At 38.9% G+C, this 23,878-nt stretch overlaps 1 protein-coding gene across 8 annotated transcripts in view; it reads left to right on the forward strand.

Moving 5' to 3' along the window:
- Positions 1-23,878, forward strand: part of RAB28 (RAB28, member RAS oncogene family) — a 173,033-nt gene that overhangs the window by 20,417 nt on the left and 128,738 nt on the right. For all 8 annotated transcript variants that reach the window (XM_039540479.1, XM_039540478.1, XM_039540476.1 and 5 more), the window contains exon 4: positions 4,724-4,853. In XM_039540479.1, coding sequence (XP_039396413.1) covers positions 4,724-4,853 — 130 coding nt within the window. The remainder of the gene's footprint in view (positions 1-4,723; positions 4,854-23,878) is intronic.

Genomic DNA, 23,878 nt, shown 5'->3' on the forward strand with positions numbered 1-23,878 from the left:
TATTACCTACAGTGCTTTGGAGTGGAGCTTGGAGCTGGAGCGCAGAGCAATAGTTTTTTGCCCGGAGCTGGAGTGGATTAATTCAAAAATTTGATTGCTCCAAATCCCTGATTACCTACTTACTTAGTGTCTTGAAATATGCTACTGCTCCAGTCTCCATTTACTAGAGGCAGATTAACAAAAGTATTTAAATGCCTAAGAATGCAGATAGGTGTCTAATAGGATTTACAAAAGCATGTAAGCAGGTTAGACACCTAATTCCCATTGAAAAGTCAATGGGATTTTGTCTCCTAAGTGCCAAAATTATTTTTGAATAAGTGACTTAAGTCCCTAAATCACCAATGTGGTCTTCAAAATGTTGCCGTTAGTTCTTTTAATCTTTCCTCAAGTCAGCCCCTTCACATCCAATCACTTTTACGTGTGAGTTCATAAATCCCAGATCATTAGGCATCAGATTTACAGAGATTTACATAAAGATGCAGATAAGTGCCTTGTAAATCTCACTAGGTGCCTATATGCATCTTTACGTGCCTAAATACCTTTGAAAACCTGGCCCTTAATGCCTTGTTAGCTGTGAATTGGATGTATGACCTTAAGCAATCATATACGGCATAAATATCTATCCAGAATATTTCATTAAGGTTCTATGAAGTGTGCAAAAGGCAATAATTTCAGTTCTTAAGTCAGATAATGTCATGTGTCATTTCCATAGAACTAATTATTAAGTACTGGTAGTTTTCTTGTTGCTTTGCCTGCAAGAAAGACTTGTCCCCTGTCCCAAGAACTTAACCATGTCAAGCTCTGATTCATCAACTTCTTGTACGTGAATGGACTGTTATGCCTGTGCAAGTCAAATGGACTCCACGTGGGTGCAGAGGTCTACCCATATGCATCATTTTCATGGATTGGGGCCTATGATAGATACAGATTCTGTACAAGCCAGTGTAAACAATATATCCTGTACCTATGTCATCTTAGTCCGTGATCTGGTCAGATGACATAATCAGACAGTTGGGTGTGCTTAATATTTGGATGAGGGGCATCCAAAGAAACTCTAGGCGCTTCAGAAAATAGCATTAGTGGCTCCCTTCTTTCTGAGTCAGAATAGAATCGACTCTCCAGGATGGAACTTTGGGTTATGGTACTTTTAGAGATGCCATCTTGTGGCTGAGGCATAGAACAGAGCTCCGGGCTTCCTATCAGAGTGGTATTAACCTTGGTGTCTGTCTGTTTTCAATGTATCTACCTAATTTCCCATGTACTTTTAGCTGAAAAAGTTTGTAATTTACTTCCCCTCCTAAAACTGTTGTTTTAGTGTTGCTAGCCCAGAATGATGTGGTTGCTGCATTCCACCTCAGAGGTGGCTGAATTTTGTGGTGGCTGAAATGATTCTAGCAGACAGTAAAGAGCTTTGGGATCTTTCTGAACGAAAGGCGCTAAGTAAATATTATTTAAACAGCCAGGTTGAGGCACCCTTTAAAAGCTAACTTAGATTTTTGTTTAATGTATTATTGTGATAATTATCAGTATAAGGAACTTTTATGTACCTATGTTAACAATGGGAAAACTTATTAAGAGATTTACAAAAGAAGGCGCAAGTAGATAAAGGTTATTAGCTTAGATTGATTGGCTGCTTTTTGTCCTTTTGTGAGCTATGTAGTTTGCATCTAGTCCCTAGTAAGAATATGGCCACATCACAGAATTGCCAATCTTGGCAACCTTTTTGTCAGTCTCTCCAGAGAAGCTGATGATTAATACGCATAGACGTGAACTACCTTCTTACCTGTAAGCATTGGTGTTCTCTGCATGTTTGTAGGGGGAAGTTGCTGCTTATTGAACTATGTCTGTTCTGTGGCTAGAAGATCTCAGTGTCTATTACTTTTAAGCTAAGGTGTTTCATGAGCATTACATTTAATAATTTCAAATTAAAATTTAATCGGCTCTTTCATAATCATATCTATCATTTGGATAGGGCTATAATTTTATAAGCATTGAGAATAAAAATATTTAAACTATAAAAGTATTGGATTAGCATTTTTAAAAATCTTTTTTATATACTCTGTTGTAAATATTAGGGGGTAGCTGTGTTAGTCTGTAGCCACAAAAACAACTAGGAGTCTGGTGGCACCTTAAAGACTAACAGATTTATTTGGACATAAGCTTTCGTGGGTTAAAAAAACACTTCTTCAGATGCGCTTCTCTTCATGTGTCATTATATAATGCCTGTATCAGTAATTTTCACTCCATGCATCTAAAGAAGTATTTTTTTACCCATGAAAGTTTATGCCCAAATAAATGTTAGTCTTGAAGGTGCCACCGGACTCCTTGTTATTCTAAATATTAAAACTTCTTAGCTTTTGGTTTTTCTAGTGTCAAATTATGTATCATTCTATTTAATACTGTTATAAAACATTTAGAATTGCAGTTCTACCATTTATGCTGTAAATATGTTTTAGACCAACTCCCATCTCTGAGCTGTAAAACTGCAGACCCTATCCATATCTCTAGTGTAAAGGTATCCTTCAGAGTTGGCATATGCTACTTCATAAATTAGCTTGTTAATAGAATAAGAGTAGTGCGGACCATACCTTCTCTAGAGACCAGCAAATCATTTTTGCAGTACACTCAGCTTCCAGTGGACTATTTTTGCAAATATTCTACAATTCAGAAACAAAAAGCACTCACATGTACAGTAAGGTAGGCATAATGTCTCCATTGCCAGAATGTTGTTATGCAAGCAGGGAATATGTGCTGCAGAGTAGAGAATTAACATACTGTTCACATCGTGGTATCCTCCGTCAGTTCTCAAACATTTTTCTTTTTCATGGTGGGGCAATGTGCTACTTCTGTGTTACCAGGCTAATTTTAATTGTTTTTCTTTCTAAATTTTTATCCATTAAAAATGCCTCCTTTCTAAGTGTATTTCATGTGCATGTTGGGGAAATAACAATTATTGAATTTTATATCTGTTCTCTCTGTACTTAAAGTATTGTAAGTTTGGGGAGGATACACTGTATTCTTTCAGAGAAAATGAAAGTTAAATCTCTGCTTTCAGTAGAAAACAGAACTAAATCTTAAATATGAAGTTGTGACCAGAACTTTCATAATTGTAAAGTTCAGAGTAAGTCATTGATAGAATATTTTACATTATCTTTTTGTTGGGGCCAAAAATAAGATTACAGATTAGTGTTTAGTGTAAAGGCCATAAATGCAGTCTGTCCTTGTCTTCTATTGCATCCCTCCCAGCCCACCTCTCAAATAATAGAGTTTCACTGATATAAAACCTGGGTAACCCATTGTGGAAGCAGGCCCAATGCTGTCTTCAAATATCAATTTGTGGATATCCTGAGTTGCAGTCAAAGTAAGCCCCAAGAGATGAAACGGAGAGAGTAGTAAACACTGTCAATCCTATATAATTTCCATGAGTTCAGATGTCAGCATCTACTTCTGTTCTTTAATTAAGAAGAGGGTCTGATCTCCTAGTTCATGCATACGGGGTAACCTGGAAAAAAGTCTAGAGATTGGAGTGAGAGAAAGAGAAACAGCAGGGAGAGGTCGGTATTGTTAGAGGGGTGTGTGTGTGTGTGTGCGCACGCGCGTGCATGGGTGGGCAGGCAGGCAGGCCATAGCAAAATTGTGTGGGACCTTAGGAGTAAGTACCAAGAGTTTAAACTTGTTGTGTGGGACAATCATTGAAAGGATTCAAAAAGAGGGAATGATTGAGGAAAGTACGTCATTTTTAGGGCAGTGTTGGAGATGGCCTGGAAGGTGATAGTAAGGACACTGGGGAGCTACAGTTGCTAAAATTCACTTCAAGAGTATCTTCCATGAAACCTCTGTGGTGGGATTCCTTTTCTCCTAAGGGGGAGTCAATAATTGAGAAGAGAATGAAGGTGATTGCTGACCATGGAATCCATGGAGGAAAAAAGAAGAGACAGGGTAGGCTAAAGACTGCCGGGAAGTCAGGATGTCAAAGGACTTTCGCTACAAAATAATGGACTTTATGGGACACCTGATTAATATCTGTCTCTTGAATATTTCTCACTTAGGACATGACCTGAAGTCCATTGAAGTCAATGCGAGTCTCTCCATTGACCTATGCTGAGCTTTTGATCAGGCCCTTAGCATTTTTAAAAGCCTGCCAATACTTGTCTTCTACAACAGTAAAGGAATGGAGCTGGCTTTTGGCCCCAGCTGAGAGAATAGAAGCAGCAGACAGGCAATAAGAAATATGTGATTCACAATTTAAAAAACATAAATCAAATCTGGAAACCTGTGGTGAAAACTAGATAAGTAGCAGCCCTTTTACAACTTAGTTTTTACAATATTAACTTTCATTTTGAAAAGTTTTTGAGGTTTTTAAAAGAAATGTAAATGTTGGACAGTGGCATTCTACTATGAGCAGTATATTGTTTGCTGTTTTTCTTTGCTAAATTTCCATTGTGTTTCTCTAGCTGTGGTACAGTTAATATCTGAGTAATAAAGTCTGTGTACTGCTTTGTATCTGTTATCTTCATAAAGTATTTATTCAGTGGAGTTGCTTGAATTCTAACTGTTCAGTTTGGATTACAATAATAATTATTAATAAAAACATGTATAATTAGTAGCAGCTCAGCTTTTGAAGAATCTTAAAAAATAAACGTAATATGAATTTAATAGTAACTTATTGCAATGAATAACTTTTGTCAATGTATAATGTTTCAAATATATCTTTTCTCCTCAGGGTGTCCTTTTGGTGTATGACATCACCAATTACCAGAGCTTTGAAAATTTAGAAGACTGGTATAATATGGTAAAGAAAGCAAATGAAGAATCAGAAATTCAGCCACTTGTGGCCTTGGTAGGCAATAAAAGTAAGTTATTAATGCATAAATACCAGTTAATTGAAGCACTTTGGCTATTTGTTTAATATCGAGAAATACCGTAAGACACATCTTCAGTTACAATGGAACATGGGTTTCATGTGTTAGGTCTTCCTAAATTCTATATTGTAACAGTGACTATTTTTCTTTGCTAGGTGGAAATCAGTTAATAAAATAATCTGCTTCCATAATTTAAAAGTGTGGAATTAAATTTTAAGCATAAAATGAGTTTTTTTGAAGCATTTTTATTTTCTTGCATACCATCTATAATTTAGAGGTGGATTATTCTCCATAGTTCGGTTGGTATTTTTCTATTGCCATAACCTCCTTTTTGATCATCAGAACATAGTTTGATACTTTTCTTACTTCTAATCATCAAAACCCTTCTTAAGAAATTATTTCCTATTCATCAAAACACCAGCTGGATCCTAATTTCCCCCTGGTTTTAACCAGTCCTTCAGAGACTCCCTGATTAGCAAATCACAGGGCTTGATCCCACTTCTCGTAATCTTTTTACTATTAACTTCAGTAGGAGCAGGATATGCCAAGTTTAAAAAAAAAAAAGCGCCGGGCAATGGAAAAGTTCTAATAATCTTTCATAATGGACATATATATATATTTTTAAATAACACAAAGGGTAAAACAGATTTTTGTGTCTTTCTCAAATAATTCATGTTCATGTCAAGACCAAACCTGATACATTTCATCCAGAAAGATAATTTTTGAAACCGTTGCAAGCGACTGAAAGTAAAGTTGAGATACATTAATTCCTAGCCCTTAACTCTAGAGTTGCAACCGCAATGCTGTAACTATTTCTGATGTTCATTTTGAAAGACTACTTTTGTTTTTCTGGGAAGAACACAGAGCAACACTTAGTTACAATATATAAATAGCACTTCTGAAAGTATAACATAGACTCTGTTGTACCATAGCATACCAGAGCCAATAATACAGATTCTGTTGAAATCCAAATGAAAAATATTTTTCACTGATTTATATTCTACCTAGAAATTGGACTTCCTACCTGGAGTTGTGCAAAGCTTGTAAAGTATTTACAAGAGGATACACATAAGTAATGTTGTTTTGCTAGAATGACACCATCATAGACAGAAAATCAGACGTTGATTTTCAGTTTCATTTAAAGGAGAGAACTGTATCTCTGTTATATAACTCGAGTCAAATTCTTTTCTTAGTTATGTACATGAAACCTCATTAAACTAGTGGAACTCACTGAGTACAACTGAAAGTAGAATTTGGTTTTATAGGTCTGTATGAATTTTTGAATAGCAGACTGACGTGGACCAAGAATAGGGCCTGTAGTTCATAAATATATCAGCTGAAGACGTGGGGTACCTCTTATCTGTTTTGGAGAGCCTCTAACAGGTAACTGTTCTGTGGCGAGCTAGATATGAAAATAAAACAAAATATAACTTTCTTGTGATCCTAAAGAATGTATAGTGCTGTTATGGAAATCTTTAGATGTATGTCATCTCTCCAGAGGAAGGGAGCAAGGAATGCTATATAGATTAGTAATTATTTTATATCCAAGTGCCTTATGGATATTAAAGCATGACAAGAATGAAGCATTTAGAAATTCATTACCTTTCCAAACTTTACAACAGGAAGAGGAAATCAAAGAAGGATTCTATCTCAGTATTTCCTGAGTACTTTACTGTATTCATGCTCCTGTTGTGACACAAGCAGACAGATAATAAGATTAGTGCTCACAGGAGTATGGTTGCAAGTATCAGAGGGGTAGCCGTGTTAGTCTGGTTCTGTAAAAGCAGCAAAGAGCACCTTATAGCTATAACAGAGGTTTTTGCAGCATGAGCTTTCGTGGGTGTGAATACCCTTCTCTTTCAGTGTGTTTTTTTTTCGTGTGATGCATAGGCATCACAAGTATGGTTGTGATGCCTATGCATCACGGGGGTAAAAGCTAACGCCACTGACGACTGCCAACTGCGTCTAAATAAATGCATTCCATTCAGAATGGCTCAGCTTCTGCAGTCAGTAGATGATGATAGGGTACCGTGTTGGGAGCTGCGACCTATTTGGACCATACAGAGTCATAGATTTAAAGACCGCGAGTGGTGGAGAATCCACCATATTCCTTGGTAAATTGCTGCAATGACTAATTACTCTCATCAGAAGAAAACTGCAAAAAATGCTGAGCACCAAGCAGTTCCCATTCAAGTCAATACTTTTGCAAATCAGGCCAGTATTTAGGTGACTAAATATTGACTTAAGAGCCTAACTTTAAAAAATGTGTGGTTAAAGTCTTGGCATATATTTAAAGGTGATGGTGTCCCTTTTAAGTATCTTAATGTTACTTTGCTTTAAACTCCCATTTGTCATATTATTCGACATATTGATACCACCTGTGAAGGAACAGGAACATTTCTTGATGTCAGTTAGTCTACTTGTGAAAGTGTTTAACTGAAGTGGGAAATAATTCTCGTTTAGATAATATTTTAAGAAGGGAGAAAAGGTGATATCTTAAGTCAACATTTCCCTCCTTCACGTTGAACTATATAAACACATGCATTACAGTATTTGAAAATAACTTTTCCAAATAAATGCTGTTTTCAAATGATGGAAGTTATCATCGAGTAGTGTAGAACATTAATATAGTTGTGTACTGTAAGTATGATAAGCAGATGCAAGGCATAGAAGAACACAGTTGGAAAAAAATAACTCTTTACTAACAAATATGCTAAGAAATTCTCCTTTCTCTGTACTACTAAATGATTTAGAAGTGAACATGTTGGTAAAAGTCATCTTTTGGAATGACAAAGTGGGTGAGGTAATATCTTCTGTTGGACCAACTTCTGTTACTGAGAGAGACAAGCTTCTGAGTTTCCCAGAGCTCTTCTTCAGGTCTGGGAAAGGTACTCAGAACCTCACAGCTAAATGCGGGATGGAACAGATTGTTTAGCATAAGTAGGTAGGACATATTCTAAGGGACCATTCAAGGTAGAGTGGCCCATTAACATCTCTGCAGTTTTAGGACAAAAATGGGGGATTACAGATTGTTGTAATAAACCATAAATCCAGTGTGTCTGTTCAGTCCATGATTTTTGGTATCTAGCAGAATTATTCCATTATGAATTTAAGTTCCCATGCTTGTCTTTTGAAAGTGTTGTACACATTTCCTTTTGAGGATGAGGACTGATGGTCAGATGTAGAGTGATTGCTCTGTTCACCTCTAACCACCTAACCACAGGTGATATAGGATTAGGAGTGACCATATTTCCCAAAGGGAAACGGGACACCACATGGAGCTAGCCCGAGCCTTTACTCTCCACGCAGGGCTGGCCCAAGCTGCTCACCTACCCCCGTTCCTCCCTGCACGAGGCTAGGGCTGCCCTGCTCCACTCTCCCCATGCAAGGCTGGGGCTGGCATCGCTGCTCACCCAAACCCTGCCTGCCACCTGTCCAAGCCCTGCCCCCTCTGTGTGGGGGTGCCATTGCTGCTACCCTCCATGTTCCTCCACACCTCACTTTTTTGACTTGATCAATTGACAAGTGTAAATGGGACAAATGCCCATTTTTACCCAAAAAAGTCGGGACGACCAGGATAGGGCTTTAAAAAAAGGGACTCTCTCGGCCAAAATGGGACGTATGGTCACTCTATATAGGCTGTTTTTGTCTCTTATCATTTTCCTGTGACAGTTCATTTGAGAGTGTAGTGATTGTCTGGTTTCACACACATAATTGCTATTGGGGCATTTAGTGCACTATGCTCTCATATGAACTCTCACAGGAAAATGATAAAAGACAAAAACACCTTTAAAATATGTGCTAACTACTTATACTAAACAAATCTGTTCTATCTTGCATTTAGCTGTGACGCTCAGAGTACCTTTCCAAGACCTGAAGAAGAGCTCTGGGTGGCTCAAATGCTTGTTTCTCTCTCCAACAGAAGTTGGTCCAATGAAAGATATTCCCACACTCATCTTGTCTCTCTAATATCCCGGAACAGACATGGCTACAACTATATCTTTTGGAATGGACAGAAAAGGCAGATGAAACTTTTGTATCAATTGGCTTTCATCCCCAGTTCCTTATAACAAGGTCTATTAGTACTTTGTTACCCTTACTTCCAAAGACTTTTATTACTTGTCTCAGATACTTTTCACTCTGTTCTCTGTAGCAGCCAATTGTAGTTGTGTAAGTGGAGATATCATCCAAATTCATGATCATGACCACTGTGTATCAGGTTTGTGAGGGGCTTCATTGAGATAAGACATCAAAAAATAAACAGTGATGATTGCTAAGTCCACGAATGATCAGTTTCCATGGATATATAACATCACCAGGGATCCTAGTTTTCCGTGATTAAAATCACCCAAATTCTCTGATTTAAAAAACCCATAAAAATATTTTTTCCATGATTAAAATGAAACGCTGAACTTTAGTTTCCCTAGCCAGAGGTATCAATTGAACACAATGTTGTATTGATACACTGGAACCCCGTTTATCCAGTCTAAATGGAACTGGGCCACACTGGTTAATCAAAAATTCGGATAATCCGTAGAGCTTCAGCCCCATGCGGCGGGACTCTTACTGTCAGCAGTGTGTGGTGGAGCTTGGGCTTCAGCTGACAGCCCAAACCTGGATTTGGGCTGTCAGCCCCAGCTTGGTTAATACGAAGAGATGGATAATTGAAACTCAGATAAATGGGGTTCTACTGTATATGTTTTTATTTTTTCACAAAATGTAAAAACTAAAGATTTTCTGTAAAAATGCAAATTCTGCATTTTTTCCATAGCGAACGGATTTATTGGATTCCTAAATATCAGTCATCACAAAATAACAAAGGACATACTGGAGGGCTAGATGAGATAGGATATCCTGCCTGTACACATCAGGCATTCTATAAATTTGTGCAGTTTTGAATGCACTGTTGCTACATTAGGTGTTACAAATGTGATTTTAATTTCAACTCATTTTAAATGTTTTTTTACTTCTCTAAAGACCAAATTTTCAAGTGTGGATGTTTGAATTTTGCCAGAAAAACCTGCGTTTTTTGTGTAAAATCCAGGTACGTTAACAGCATAATACTTAGAATCTTGATCTAGCAAAGCACTTAAACAAGTAGTCAGTGGAATTACTCTTGTTCATAAAATTAGGCATGTATTTTCTGTTTCTTCTGGCCTTTTATGGTGTCTTTGGTCAATATCCATAAAACTACTACTTGAGGACAAATGTATTTGGTTGCCATCTTCCAACTACCTGTCTTATAAAGTGGTGTTTTTTTTTCTCATCTGTTTTTCAGTTAGCTTTTGGAGATTATTCCGATAATATTTGTTTCTCCATTTCTCCCTTGCAGTAGTGAAATTACGAAGACTGCCAGTGGTGCAAGTAGAAATCATTTCTTGCCATTAGGCTGGGAAGGACACAAAGGAGGTGGGGCATGTGACTCTTCCCCATCCAGGGCTCCCTTGCTCTTCCTATCCCCTCCTCATAATCCACATTCATCCTATGTTACCTGGGAGGAGGGTTCTGTCCTCCTCCCACTGCACCGAAGACTTCTGCTGTACATACCTCAGGCAAGGGAGGACTCAGGAGATGCAGCTGCATGGAAAGGCTGGGGGCTGAGCTGGGGGTGGTACAGCCGCGCCGAAGGAGCTGCTGGTGTGGGGCCGCTCAGTGGCCCCACGTTCTGCTCCTTTTGCTGCTGTGGTTCCTGGGAGAGCCCTGAATCACATGGCTATCCCAGGAACCACAGCAGCAAAAGGAGCAGAACGTACAGCTCCTCCGGCAGGGCTGCTGTACAGAGCTCATGCAGGAGGACTCAGAAGACACAGCTGCGTGGAAGGGATGGGGGGCGGGATCCTCCTGTGTCTTTCTGGTATGCTGTACTAGCTATAAACATCTTACTGGTATGGCGTACCATACCACTGTACTTGCACCACTGAAGGCTGCCATTAGACATTATTTCCACAGTGGTTATTCTGCATGTTTAATTGCAGTCTCATTAATTAGAAGTTTTCTTTGTGACTTCTAGTGATGTTGAATCCAGCATTTGATCATTTGGACAGAAAGCCTTAATTTGGCCTGCCTCATAATTTTTAAGCACTTAGGAACTGCACGCACCTGCATTGTTGGTTTCTGTAATGGCACATTTGATGTTTTGGGTATGTTGACAAAGTTACAATATGCATCTCTCTCTTTCATTTGTAAAAGGAAACTTAATTATTCATCTGCTCTGCAGGGTAGAAAATGGGAAGAAACCCAGTGTTCCATCCACTGAATACTGATAATGGAATCCATACTGAGGATTTACCTGGAGCTGTAAAGAACTGCTTGTATCTGGCTTTCTTTTTAGGAGTAGTTATGAATGTGTATGTGGTTTTTGTGGTGGTTTTTTTTTTATATAATAGTTGCAACAAGGTTGTTTACGTTGCTGAAGTTTTTCATCCAAACACCTCTGGCATGTTTTGTAGATTGGCTTCACAAACGACATGTACTCCATTCAGCAGGCTTTTTCTCCTGTGGCACTTACTTATGTATGCACATTTGTCTGTTATGGACATGAACACCTTTGTGTAAGGAATATCTGACTCAGTAGTATTTGCAGCATTGCTTTGGAAGCAGTTTTATCATGTGTGGCTTCCATCATTACACATCCTCAATATTAACATCTTTGAAATCATAATATTAAGTAGTAGTTACTTTAACACAGAAAACTGCCAAAAACTGTGTAGGTAACTTTGTTTGTTTTACATCAGTAGCCTGCTAGTCAAAGACTTTACGTAGACATTCAGAACCCAACCACTGACATGTTGGTGTGAACCTCCTTCCCCAATAGAAGTTTGTTTTGCTTCCAGGTGGGGATGCAGAATTGTGTTGTTCAGAGCACTAAATACCATATTAATTAATGTTTTCATCAAATTTAAAAGAGCTACTTTTCCAGTTTGGCATAATCACAATACGATAACTTTCATAGTCTTGTGGTTTTTTTCCATAGAGCAGGTTGCAGAAGTATATAACTTTCTCTTTTCAATACAGTACAATATTATTAGTTGACAGTCACATGAGCTTTTCTTTTATAACTATCTGGAATATCTCTGCTTTATACTGCAGAGATCAAAATTAGGTAGAAAAGATTTCACTAAAAATTTGCTTTAGCCCCTTGGTATATGTTCCCTGTATAGTTAGTTTCTTTAGAGTCTTTCAGGCTTGTCTTCAGAAGCAGATCCTGTAGGCAAGCCAGGGTAACCTGACCTTACTTAACTTCCAGAGGATTAAACCATTCAGGAGTATGAGAAACTGAAGAAACCCCAAAATTTAGGAGACACTCCCTGCCTTCTTTGTCCCTCTCCTTCTGCTTACACCAACCTTACTTTGAGAGTACTATACTATGTTAATTTAGTACTGGCTTTCTTAGGTGTGTTGGGATGAGTTGAGATCCCTTAAGTTTTTCGTCTTCTTGCTTCTGGAATATTTATCTCTTCTCTGGGCAGCAGGAAAGAAGGAACTTGCCCTGCAGATTAGATCATTAGGAGCAGGAGACAGAAAAAAACACAAGAATTTAGGGGAAACATCCTTCTATGAGAAAACAGCACTGTTCTCTTCAGGATATATGGTCTCTTTTTTTCCTAGTCTTCTGTTATGGTGGGTTTTTTTTTCCTTCATCCTCTCTTCTTCCTTTATTTTCTCACATCGTATCTCAGTGGTCTCGTTAGGCTCAGTTTGAAGGCATGTCTACAAACTTAAGTTGTGACCTATGTTAGGTTGTCTTACAGCCACCTCAGTAATTACTGCAGTGGTTCATGTCCACACTACCCTCCTTCTAGCGGTGGTGAGTGTCCTCACCAGGAGTGCTTCCAGTGTCTTGAGAGGCAATGTGAGGAGCTCCCTGCCTAAAGACCGGCTGCCCCCCCCTGCTTGGAACACAGTAGCTGCCCAGGCTCCCAGCGTGGAGTTCCATGCCTGGAGCCTGGGTGCAGGCAGGTTCCCAGCAGGGAGTGGGGAGCTGGGTGGGGGGAGCTCGGGAAGCAGCGTGGCTGGGATTGGGGAACCTGGACTCCGGGGGTAGCCTGGCTCTGAGTGGGGAGCCAGGGCAACAGCCTGGTTCCGAGCGGGGAGCCCAGTGGACAACTGGGCTCTAGTTGGAGCCACCTCCCACCCATCCCGCAGTGACAGCCCAAGCTGTGAGCAGCTTTCTTGTCAATTTCACAACTCCAGCATGGAGCCCTGCAGTAGATAAGAATGACTGCCAACAGCTGATGTAAGTAACCCACAGTGTCTGTACAGACTCTGCGTTGCCCTAGCTATACCGAGATAAAGCCCACGCCTGTCGTGGAGGTGGAGTTATTATTGGTCGACGTAGTAGGGTGCTTACATTGGTGGAAGCAAGGCTGTAGTGCAGTGGTCCCCAACGCATCTTAATGCGCCCACGTCCTGGCCCCTGGGAGAGCACCTGCTGGCATTTTGGGGGTGACGCCTCTCGCTGACGCCGCTTGCCGTTGACAAGTGACGTAATTGAGAGGCGTCACTCCTGAATTTCAGCAGCAACGCCTCTCGATGACGTCGCTTGTCGATGGCAAAGCGGTGTCATCAAGAGGCGTCGCCGCCGAAATTCGGCGGCATTTCGGCGGGTGCTACACTGCCACAGTGGTCCTTCAGCTGGTGCCCGCCAGCCGAAAAGGTTGGGGACCACTGCTGTAGTGTGTACCCTGACATAATTAGATTGACTTAAGCTGCCCAAGTACAGATTGTAACCAGCGTCCACCCAAATCTGCCTCCTTCATTTGCAGCCCATCATCAGTTAAATCAGTTGTTCAACCACATCAGCACTTCTCAAGCTTTTCTTTTTATTTATTCAGTAAGCAACTAATTAAAATTTCACATTTATTTTCTGACAGCAAAATTAAATACTGAATTTCACATTTGTTGTCAAATCTTGTGATGACTGTGATAATATTGCTTTTCTAAAGCAGGAATGTTAACAACAGAAGTAAAGAACTTGTTTAGTATTGTAATTGACTTTAGTAAAGTTATATTGTATTAAATATGAATCTGCACACCAGGGAATGGTGAGATAAGTTCTGGTTCTCAGCAAATATTTCAAAACAAAAAGCTGTGTGGGTTGACGTTATCCTTTTATGATATTGCATTCTACAAGTGTATTAAGTATTATCACAAGCTAAGATAAGTACATTTTGTGCAGTAAGATCTTTGCTTTTTTTACTTTGTGTGTTCACTTTCTAACAATTCAGTAATTCACTGTAGGCTTTCTAGTCATTAGTATGAATTAGAGTGGTTCTTCTATATTTTATTTGACTGGTGTTTTGGTTTTTTATCCTGACTAGTTCTTTTATATTTTCTGTATCTGATATATAAACAGACTCCTCAAGTGTCAAACCAACATTCTCTGTTGATATATTGTAAACAAAAATTAACCCAGGTTGCATGGGAGCTACTCTCTTTTTGATTTATAGCTGCCTAGATGGTCTCAGGGCGGTGGTTATCTGTAAATTATATTGGGGGTAGAAATTATCAGGCACCAGTGTATGGTGGATGGATGAATGATGTCTACTCTTAGAGATATTAACCAGATCCTCTCCCCAATAAAGACTAATAACTCAGATTTTTAAACAGTCTTCATGACAGATGGGGGCATAGAGGAGAGTGCATCAACACTAATTAAGAATGTTGACTCTATGTTCGCCTTAGCCATGATTAATTGATCTTGGAGTGCTATCTCTGAGCAGGAAATGATGTGCTGTTATATTGTGAAGTTTAAAGGTTATATTTTAGTGTACCCTTTAACTTGCATTCACACAAACCACAATCTTATTACCTGTCTTATCTGACCACAGAAAAAGAAACATTTTCCAGTCTACATATGAATGTTTGGCTTTACAGTGCACTCATGTGAATCCTTTCTGTGTCTGGGCTTTCCTGGTCTGCTTCAGGTCCAGTTATTGCCTCAGTTTCCCTTTCTTCCCCAGCTAATCAAATTTCAAAATATGGGTATTTTCTCAATAACTTTTCCTTTCTGGGAGCCTGGCTTGTTTAATATAAAGTTCAAAAGAACACAATTTTTCCACTAACCTTTTGAGCTGGCTCCTGCTCCCTGTAGGCTTGCACTCTGCAGATTCTCTGCCTGGGAACCAAGGAGAGTCTCTGTGTAGAGCAGTTCACACAATCCTCCTGCTCATTTAGTTTCTCCTGAACAAACCCAGCCTAGTCTTATACCCCACAGCAGGCCTGTTCCTAGGCCAGGTCTACAGTGACCAGATCTGCACTGACAAAGTTTTGTCAGCTTAGCTCTGTGGGTCTGGGGTGCCAAAAAATACCCCAGCTAAACAGAACTATGCCAGCAAACCCCTCCCATGTAGATGCAGCTATGGCAACAGAAGAGTGCTTCTGTTGGCGTAACTAATGTTTTTCGGGGAGGTGGTAAAACTATACTGCTAATAAAACTCCTTCTTGTCGGCATATGTTGTGTTTGCTCTGCTCATATAACTATATCGGTATAGCTGTATCAGTGAAGCACAGATAGTGTAGATAAGCCCCTATTCACATGCTTCCATCATATGACCCCTGGACTGAGAGATCAACTAGCTAAAGGTGAGGCTGAAACCATGACTCCCTTAAAGGTCCAGCTCACCCTATGATATAGCCCATCTGACAAGTTGTTTGTGTAGATCTAGACTGTTTTAAATTGTGTTGAATTTATCCCTACACAAACGAATGATTATTAGGAAAATCCCACATTCCCTGTATGTTGTTTTGTTTTGATGGTAAGTTTGCCTTTAACATCTAAAGAATCATTTAAGACAATGAAAGAAAAAATGTCCGATGAAAGTAGCCTTTTATGCAAAGTTCTAAAATATTTGCAGCTCAAATCACGAATACGTTGTTCATTAGGTTAAGGATATGGGGAAATTAAAACCATATTTTTAAAACAAGCTTCTTTATTTATGTTACCGAAAATGCATCAGAAGGGACGCCTCAGTGGCATGGTACTGACCCTAAGTTCTACTTGGTGCAGCAAAGGGGGATAGATGTTGTGGCACTGCTGGCTGACTGCACTGCCAAAGCTGTCCTGGTACTACCAGAGTTAAATTGCCATTGCTGGCAGGATAGCTTTGGGGGGTGCTATTTGCAATATGTTAGAGGTAATAGTTGCCCTGGCTTGAACCACCCCTTTTGGAGGGACTGGATTAAGCGCAGTCTGACCTACAAGTTTATCCCTTCATTAGCTAGCCAAGCGTACAGCATGCCTGGGGGTATTGATGTATAGTTCTGTAATGTCTGTGTAGATATACTCCATGAGCTGTGAAGTGGGAATATGACAGGGAGAGGGCCCCCAGGATGTATCAAAGAACCTGGTTGTGTGTACAAAAAGGGTAATCAGGTCCTGGACTTAATACTTAGACGTTCATCTATGTGGACAAATGTACATGGTGCATCTGATCTCATGTGGGAGCCCAGGTTCTACTCTTAGCCCCCATCCAGAGTCCTTCTTGATGTTAGCTGGGAAGCCAGAATGGAGATATATCTGCTAGACCATCCAGTATGCTAAATAGGGATTTCACTTTCCTTTTATTCTCTTCCAAGGTCGAACATGATTCTAGGGCAGTTAGCTATGATGGGTTACGATGGCAGATCCCAGAGTTTTGGCAGTTCTTTGCCTGTGGAGGCCCCATGATGTGGCAGCAGCCATAACAAGGCACAGAGCAGCATAGGGATGCATCCTGTCAGTACTGTAGCAAAATGTGGCTACGTCAACTCATTGCCATCTTTATGGGCATTGCCTGTGAAGTCCAAAGCCATTTCTGACAGGAGTAGGTGGGATGGGTCTATAGTAAGCCTGCTCTTTGGCTTGCTGGGAACTGCACTTCAAGGTTCAGCCACTGAGCTGAAGCTGACATATATATTTATAGCTATATAAATGAGTTGGACTCCAGAGATATAGGTATAATTCCATTCAGGACTGTGGACTTGCACTCACGCCAGGCTGAATCTGATTTATGGAATATAATATTACATAGGCTACAAATGGAAATGAGTGTCTTCTAAACCTATTCCTATGTTGCTATCGGGGGGCCAAGGGCACCAGACCATTTTGGGAGCAAGACCAGACTAGCAGAACTTTTGTAAGTCACCACTGAGATGCATTAACAGAGTTAAGTGAGGAAGTTTGCACACTGCTTGTCTGCACTAAACTCCAGACAGTACGTTGTTTTTCGCTTTCACTCAGAATTTAAGAGGAAAAGAGTAGGCAGTTAAAAGAGTGGAATTAAATGAGCCCTACTGGCAAACGACTACCATGTTACACTTTCTTTTGCTTACGAGGACAGAAACAACAAACTTGATTTATTTTCCTCCAGTTAAAAATCTTTAGGTCAAAGTATTTGTGCTGTTTTATTTGTGCACATATGTTCTGCCTCCAAAGAACAACATAAATTAGATAGCCAGGTTCAAAGTCTAACAGAATACTGTTACTGTAATTGGGAGCTCAGATACCACTGTGGTGAGTGCTACAAAAATACCAATAAATAAAAAAATACCATACAGTAATAGTTATGCTTAAATTTAGAGAACATGCCATTGAAAATTGCAAGCAGTAATACATTATTTGAATACAAAGATTAGAACAGTATGCATATCCTCTTTTTATAATAATACACAAATAAAATGCTGAGAGATCATGTACTATTGCCACGGATTCTGTCTGTAGTTTATTTAGCAATGTGGACATATGTCTAATAAAAAAAAGATGCTGCATAAGCCATAGTTCAGGCTGAATGTGCTTCTGTTTTTGGTTTAGGTAGAAATGTTTTTTCTGGCTGCGTCCTTCATACTTAGGTCTTCTTACAACAAATGGAAAGCCCTTAATTGTACCTCAGGGAATAGTTAATGTACAGTGGACATATGGTGGACAAAAGCTGAGTCTAGTAAATGAAATAAAATTATAAACAGAAAATGTGTGAATGTCTGCACAGTCTGACAGCTATGGAAGATATTGTGCTGTCTGAGTAGCTTATTTAAAATTAATTTGCAATTCTTTTCTACTAGGTTAGTGTAGTCATGCAGTTTAAAATGCATCAACATAACTTCTAGAAATTAATTTTGTATCAGTTTTATTTGATTAAAATAAAAATGCTAAGAAATTTTTCAAAGGCATAGAGTATGCACAATCATTCTTTCTAAAGTTTGGCTTCTCTACCATGTGACATAAATACAGTGTGATTTCACCAATGGAAATTAGACTTCTTGCATTTATGAAAAAGTTACAAAATTTGATTGGGGGCATCAGCATTAACCCTGAACAGCTCTTGGTCTTTATGGATTCAAGCATTATATGTGGTTGCACTGCTCCAGCAAAAGGTTAAGTATTAATGGAAAATGTTCACAGCTCTTTTACTCAAAGAAAACATGTTACTTGTAAGTTTTCTTTTGATTTTACTTTTACAGTTACATTGAATGTCTTCATTCATTTAGCCATCCATAAAGCAAATATTGTTGCACATGCAGTGGATAATAAGTCTTTTTAGGACTACTTGTGTGGTATGTCACAGATCATTAACTGCAAGTAACCACCTGACTTGAGGGAAGTCTGGAAGCATCATTACAGTGAAATAACCTTTTATTTCTGTATCACTGCAGCACATTGATTTGTAGGAATGTCCCCATTAGCTACTGTGGAAATATATTCGCGTATATTATCAGTGAGGAAGGCTGATGATAGAGGATAACCAATGTTCAAGTGTGAAAAGGACATTAATATCAGACTTTTGGACAAAGTAGGAAAAAAGTGCTATTATAACATTATTTTTTTATTCAAGAACTAGATATCATTCAGTAAATAATTGGTTTTGTAATTATTTCTTAACCAGTGGTTAAAATCAAGACTTGTCATAAACTATAGAAGGAATGGTACATTGTTTATGCATACACTCTAACTTCATCTGATTTGTGTACACTAAATGATTGTTTACTATGTGGTGGGCAGATTGGGGGGGAAAGATGGAGGAGGGAGAATTACCATCCTGTTCAGCAAGGAAAACTTAAACTTCTCCCAATTAGATTTGACTCAACTGAAAAAGTTAAGAATTTTATTTGAGATGTTTTTTAAATTAATTTCATCCTAGTTTAGAAGCAACTGAATGTAATTGATGGAAGTTTGGGATTCTGAAACATGAGTTTGGCTACTAAAATATTTTAGGCGTACCTCTGATCAGTGGAGATTTTATGGCAGTTAAAACTAAAGTAACAGATTTTTGTGTGTTATCTTGCCGAACTTCACTACTGTTTTTCAAAGTAAAATATAATTTGCTGTCAGATTCTTGAGGAGCACAAGACAGCAGAAGGGCAGCTAATCTAAAAGAAAATTGGAATTTGTTTCTGCCAGCTGAAAAACATGAACTAAGAGGTGCAGATTCATGGAGAGGGAATTAAAAAGTTAAAAGGGTTGGTAATTAGAGTTTCCCTTGGACAGCCTCAATCTTGTGTGTTTATTTATTTTTTTAAATTCAGAATTATATGAGACTGGTTACTTTTTAAAGAGAGAGTTACCATTGCAACCTCTGTATCACATAGTATGTATGTCACCACTGAGGTATAATGTGATTTATTAGAAGAATTTCTATTTGCCCCAGTGTGATATTTATCCCCAGTGTACATAACACATTTTTAAATAGTTTTATTATTTGAGGGAAAACCAACCCTTACAATAAACATTTTTCAGGGTATATTTTGAACTCTTCAACATTTTGCTTGATTTATATTATATATGTGTATGTATATATATACCAGCCAATGTATATATATACCAGTATATATTTTGTTACATGAATTGTTAAGGGGCAAATTACAGCTAAAATTTTAGCATTTTCAATGTGCATGCACTGGTTCATTTTGTGCTTTCTGTTGCTAATAGCCAAATTGTGTAGGCAAATAGTAAATATGTTTTTGTTGGATTTCTTTTCTTTTCTTTTCTTTTCAAATTAAAAGTGATAGGCAATTCTGTACAAAAATGGGTGAACATTATGGTCTCAATCTTGCAATTTGGATTTGCATGGAATCCCATTGAAACCTGAGCAGATCCAGTTGTGGATCAGGACCTAGAGTTGAAGAGTGAAGCTCTCAATTCAGGAGGTGCACCATCTTATTTTTGTTCCTTGTGTGTATGTCTTACGATCCAATCCTTGATCCCTCTCATTTCAATGTGCAGATCAGATGGTGTGTAGCTGGGGCTTTAACTGAAGGAAAGCGGGGAGGTTGTGGTGGTGGTGAGTATTGGTATAGTTCCAGGCTCCGTTCACAAACATAGCTCCATCCACCTGGTACACTAAGATGAGATGTCACTCTCAGTAGATTGTGCATAACTTCACAATATGATCATGTGTGCTCTTCTAAACTTTGCTTGGCTCCTCCTCGGTGGATCTTGAGTGTCCCCCTGGGCTTTATGAGCTTGGATCCCTTTGGGTGGGACTTTCATGCCTTACTGAGTTCTCCATGTGCAGTGGGGTGGGATTCCTCCTAGGTGAGGTTCGGATGCTAACAGAGAACGCCCCCTTCCTTATGCCTTGTTTATTTCACAGGTCAGATTGAGGAAAAAAATTAAGTGGTGGTATTTTTCCATGCACTACTCATTTGTGAAACAAACAAACAAAAAAAGATAGTATTCTCTAGATTTTGCTGATCTCTATAATATGATTATCCCTTTCTTGTTTTAACACCTCACTGATATGACTGAGGCTGTTCACACCTCTCTGCTATTGTTTCAGGATTACAGGCAGATACTCTCGTTTTAATTATGGGTGCTTTATATTTTTCAAGGATATTTTCCCAGTCATAAGGGCTGGAAGCCATTTTTTTTAAATGAGGGAGCTGAGATTCTTTAGCTCATGATGCTAATCTCAAAAATAAATGTCATTTCACTGAACCTCCACAAGCTGGGCCAGTTTGATCTCTGGTGTGTAGTGAATGAGGAAAGGGTCTGACTCTAATTTAAAATAACCTATTAGAGCAGAAAAGAGGAATCCTTCAGATAGTGAAATTCCTGTTTCTAGAAGTATTAAAATATATTTTCTCTATTGAAATTTCATTATATATTTTACCAATTTGATATATCCCCATTCATTTGGAAATATTACCTTAAAATATTTTTGTCTTTTACTGCTTAACGAGTGTACTTTGCCTAATTTATGGTAAAATTCCCGTGGGATGTAAGTTGTACATAAGCTTTGTGCTGGCCCTTGCTGCACACTATTCCATCCATGAGCAGTAACCACTCTGCCTCATTCATTGTTTAGGGACTCTGTGGTACAGTGAACAGTCATATCTCATTCACTGCACCGCTGGGCCTTGTTCACTGCACACTTGTTGAGCCACCAATCTGAAGGACAGATTTTGATCTTGATTATACAGGTGTTAATTTGGAATAAAACCAGAGACTTAAATTGAATTACGTCAGATTTACACTGATGTAATTATGAACAGAATTTGGCCCAGAATGATCGTTTGGATTCTTGCCTTATGCATCACAGAACCCTAGCTCATTTGCTGGGCATCATGCAGTCTGTGCACTGAATGAGGCATAGCAAATCCAATAATTTTATTGATATCATCACTTACTGAGTCTTTTGTAATATGTATATACACAAGGGAGCAGAATTATTGTTAACGTTGCTGCTCTTAACTCTTCAACCTAAACATTTTTATTTGTATTACATTAGCACTTGGAAGCACCAACCAAGATCGCTGCCCTCTTGTGCTAGGTGCTATATAAACATGTATTAATGGTCCGTCCCAATTTGAAAGAGTTTATAATCTAAATAGACCAGACAGCTGAAGGTGAGAGGAGACAGAGTCACAGTGAGATGAAACGATTTGTGGAAGACTTGCTTGTGGAAAAAATAGTATGTGACCATGTAAATAAAGATTGTATCATAATACATATGCAGAAAGAGGCTGAATTAAGATTTCATGGGCAACCTTAATTATGGCAGTCTTAACTGTCACATTTCTTAACTTTTGAGTACATGATTTTGCAACCTTAACTTTCTTTTAATATATATATATATATATATGTATTTTTATGTAATAGATGTAATTTCCCCATATAAGGTCAGATTGTTAGGGACCTTGGGTTTTTTTCCTCCATGCAGCCTGGAGTGTGAATTGCCTGCTACTATTGGTTGAGGATATCCCACCTAATCATTGCAGGGTCCTTGGACATTGGTGGCACCTCAGACTCCCCTCTTCTCTGGCTATGGCACACAAGAGTTTAATCTCCTGAGGATTGAAATGCTTTAGTCTATCTTGTCATTGGGCTCAATGTACAGGTACCTGGGTGAAATTTAATGACCTGTGATAGACAGGAGGCTAGGCCAGGTGATGTAATGGTCCCTTCTGGATTTAAACTGTATGAAATACATTTAAGTCTGTTATATAGACATAGTGTAAAAAGTAAAATTCTAATATATATTTTTTCTTTGTTATCAAAATAAAAGAGCAGAGACCCTCAGTTATTAAACATCTATTTTTAAGAATGTGCAGAAGAGAACTCTTTGAAATGTTCCCACTACTTCATTCTCACTAACTACTTGAGTCTGACCAACAGGGAGGAATTGGAGTCAAAGGAATGTGGAGTGCAATTTGGGTGAAAGTGATCATGAACTCTTAGATTTTATGATCCTAAGGAAAGAAAGGAGATGAAAGCATCAGAATAAGGACAATGGACTTAAAAAAAAGCAGACTTTAACAAACTCAGGGAACTGGCAGGTAATGTTTCATGGGAAGAAAATCTAAGTGATAAAAGGAGATCAGGACAGCTGGCAGTTTCTCAAAGAGACGATATTAAAGGCACAACAAACTATCCCAATGAGAAGGAGAGATAGGAAGAATAGTAAGAGGCCAGTATGACTCCATCAGGAGCTCTTTAATGACCTGAAAATCAAAAAGGAATCCTACAAAAAGTGGAAACACAGATGAATTGCTAAGGAGGAGTACAAAAAAATAGCATGGAATCATAGAATATTAGGATTGGAAGAGATCTCAGGAGGTCATCTAGTCCAATCCCCTGCTCAAAGCAGGACCAACACCAACTAAATCATCCCAGCCAGGGATGAGCATGTAGGGACAAAATCAGAAAGACTAAGACACTAAATGAGTTATACGTAAGAAGGAACATAAAAGGCATTAAGAAGAGGTTCTTTAAAATACATCAAGAGAAAGATGAAGAAAAATGTGGGTCCTCTGCTTAGCCGGGAAGGAGAGCTTATAACTGATGTCTTCAAGAAGGCCAAGGCGTTTAATGCCTATTTTGCTTCAGTCTTCACTGAAAAGCTTAATTGTTACCAGATACTCAACATCACTAGTAAAAACAAAGGGTAAGGAACACAAGCCAAAATAGGGTATGAACAAGTTAAAGAATATAAATATAAGTTGGATGTATTCAGGTTATCAGGACCTATTGAAATTCATCCTAAGGTACTTGAACTAGCTGAAGCAATCTTGGAACCATTAGCAATTATTGTGGAGTACTCATGGAGGATGGGTGAGGTCCCAGAGGATTGGAAAGGCAAAAATAGTTACTATATTTTAAAATTGCAACAAAGAGTACCTGGGAATTATAGATCAGTCAACATAAATTGGATACCTGGAAAGATAGTGGAACAGATTATTGAACAGTTTGTAAGCATCTGAAGGATATAGGGTTATAAAGAACATAGACATCGACACTGTGGGTGCTCCAGCCCCGGAGCACCCGTGGGAAAAAAAGGGGGTGCTCAGCACCCACCAACAGCCCTGCAGATCAGCTCTTTCCCCTCCCTCCCAGAATCTCCCGCCTGCCACAATCAGCTGTTCAGCAGTGTGCAGGAGGTGCTAGGGCAGAGGAGGCGGAACAGGGTGGGAAGAGGTGGGGTGGGGCTTTGAGGGAAGGGTTGGAGTGGGGGTGGGGTCTGGGGCACAAGGGGGGTTGAGCACCCCTAGGAAATGAGGAAGGAATAGCCAGCATGGATTAGTCAAGAGCAAATCATACCAAA

The sequence above is a fragment of the Mauremys reevesii genome, linkage group 5 (genome assembly GCF_016161935.1).
Source record: "Mauremys reevesii isolate NIE-2019 linkage group 5, ASM1616193v1, whole genome shotgun sequence".
NCBI classification, from domain to species: domain Eukaryota; kingdom Metazoa; phylum Chordata; order Testudines; family Geoemydidae; genus Mauremys; species Mauremys reevesii.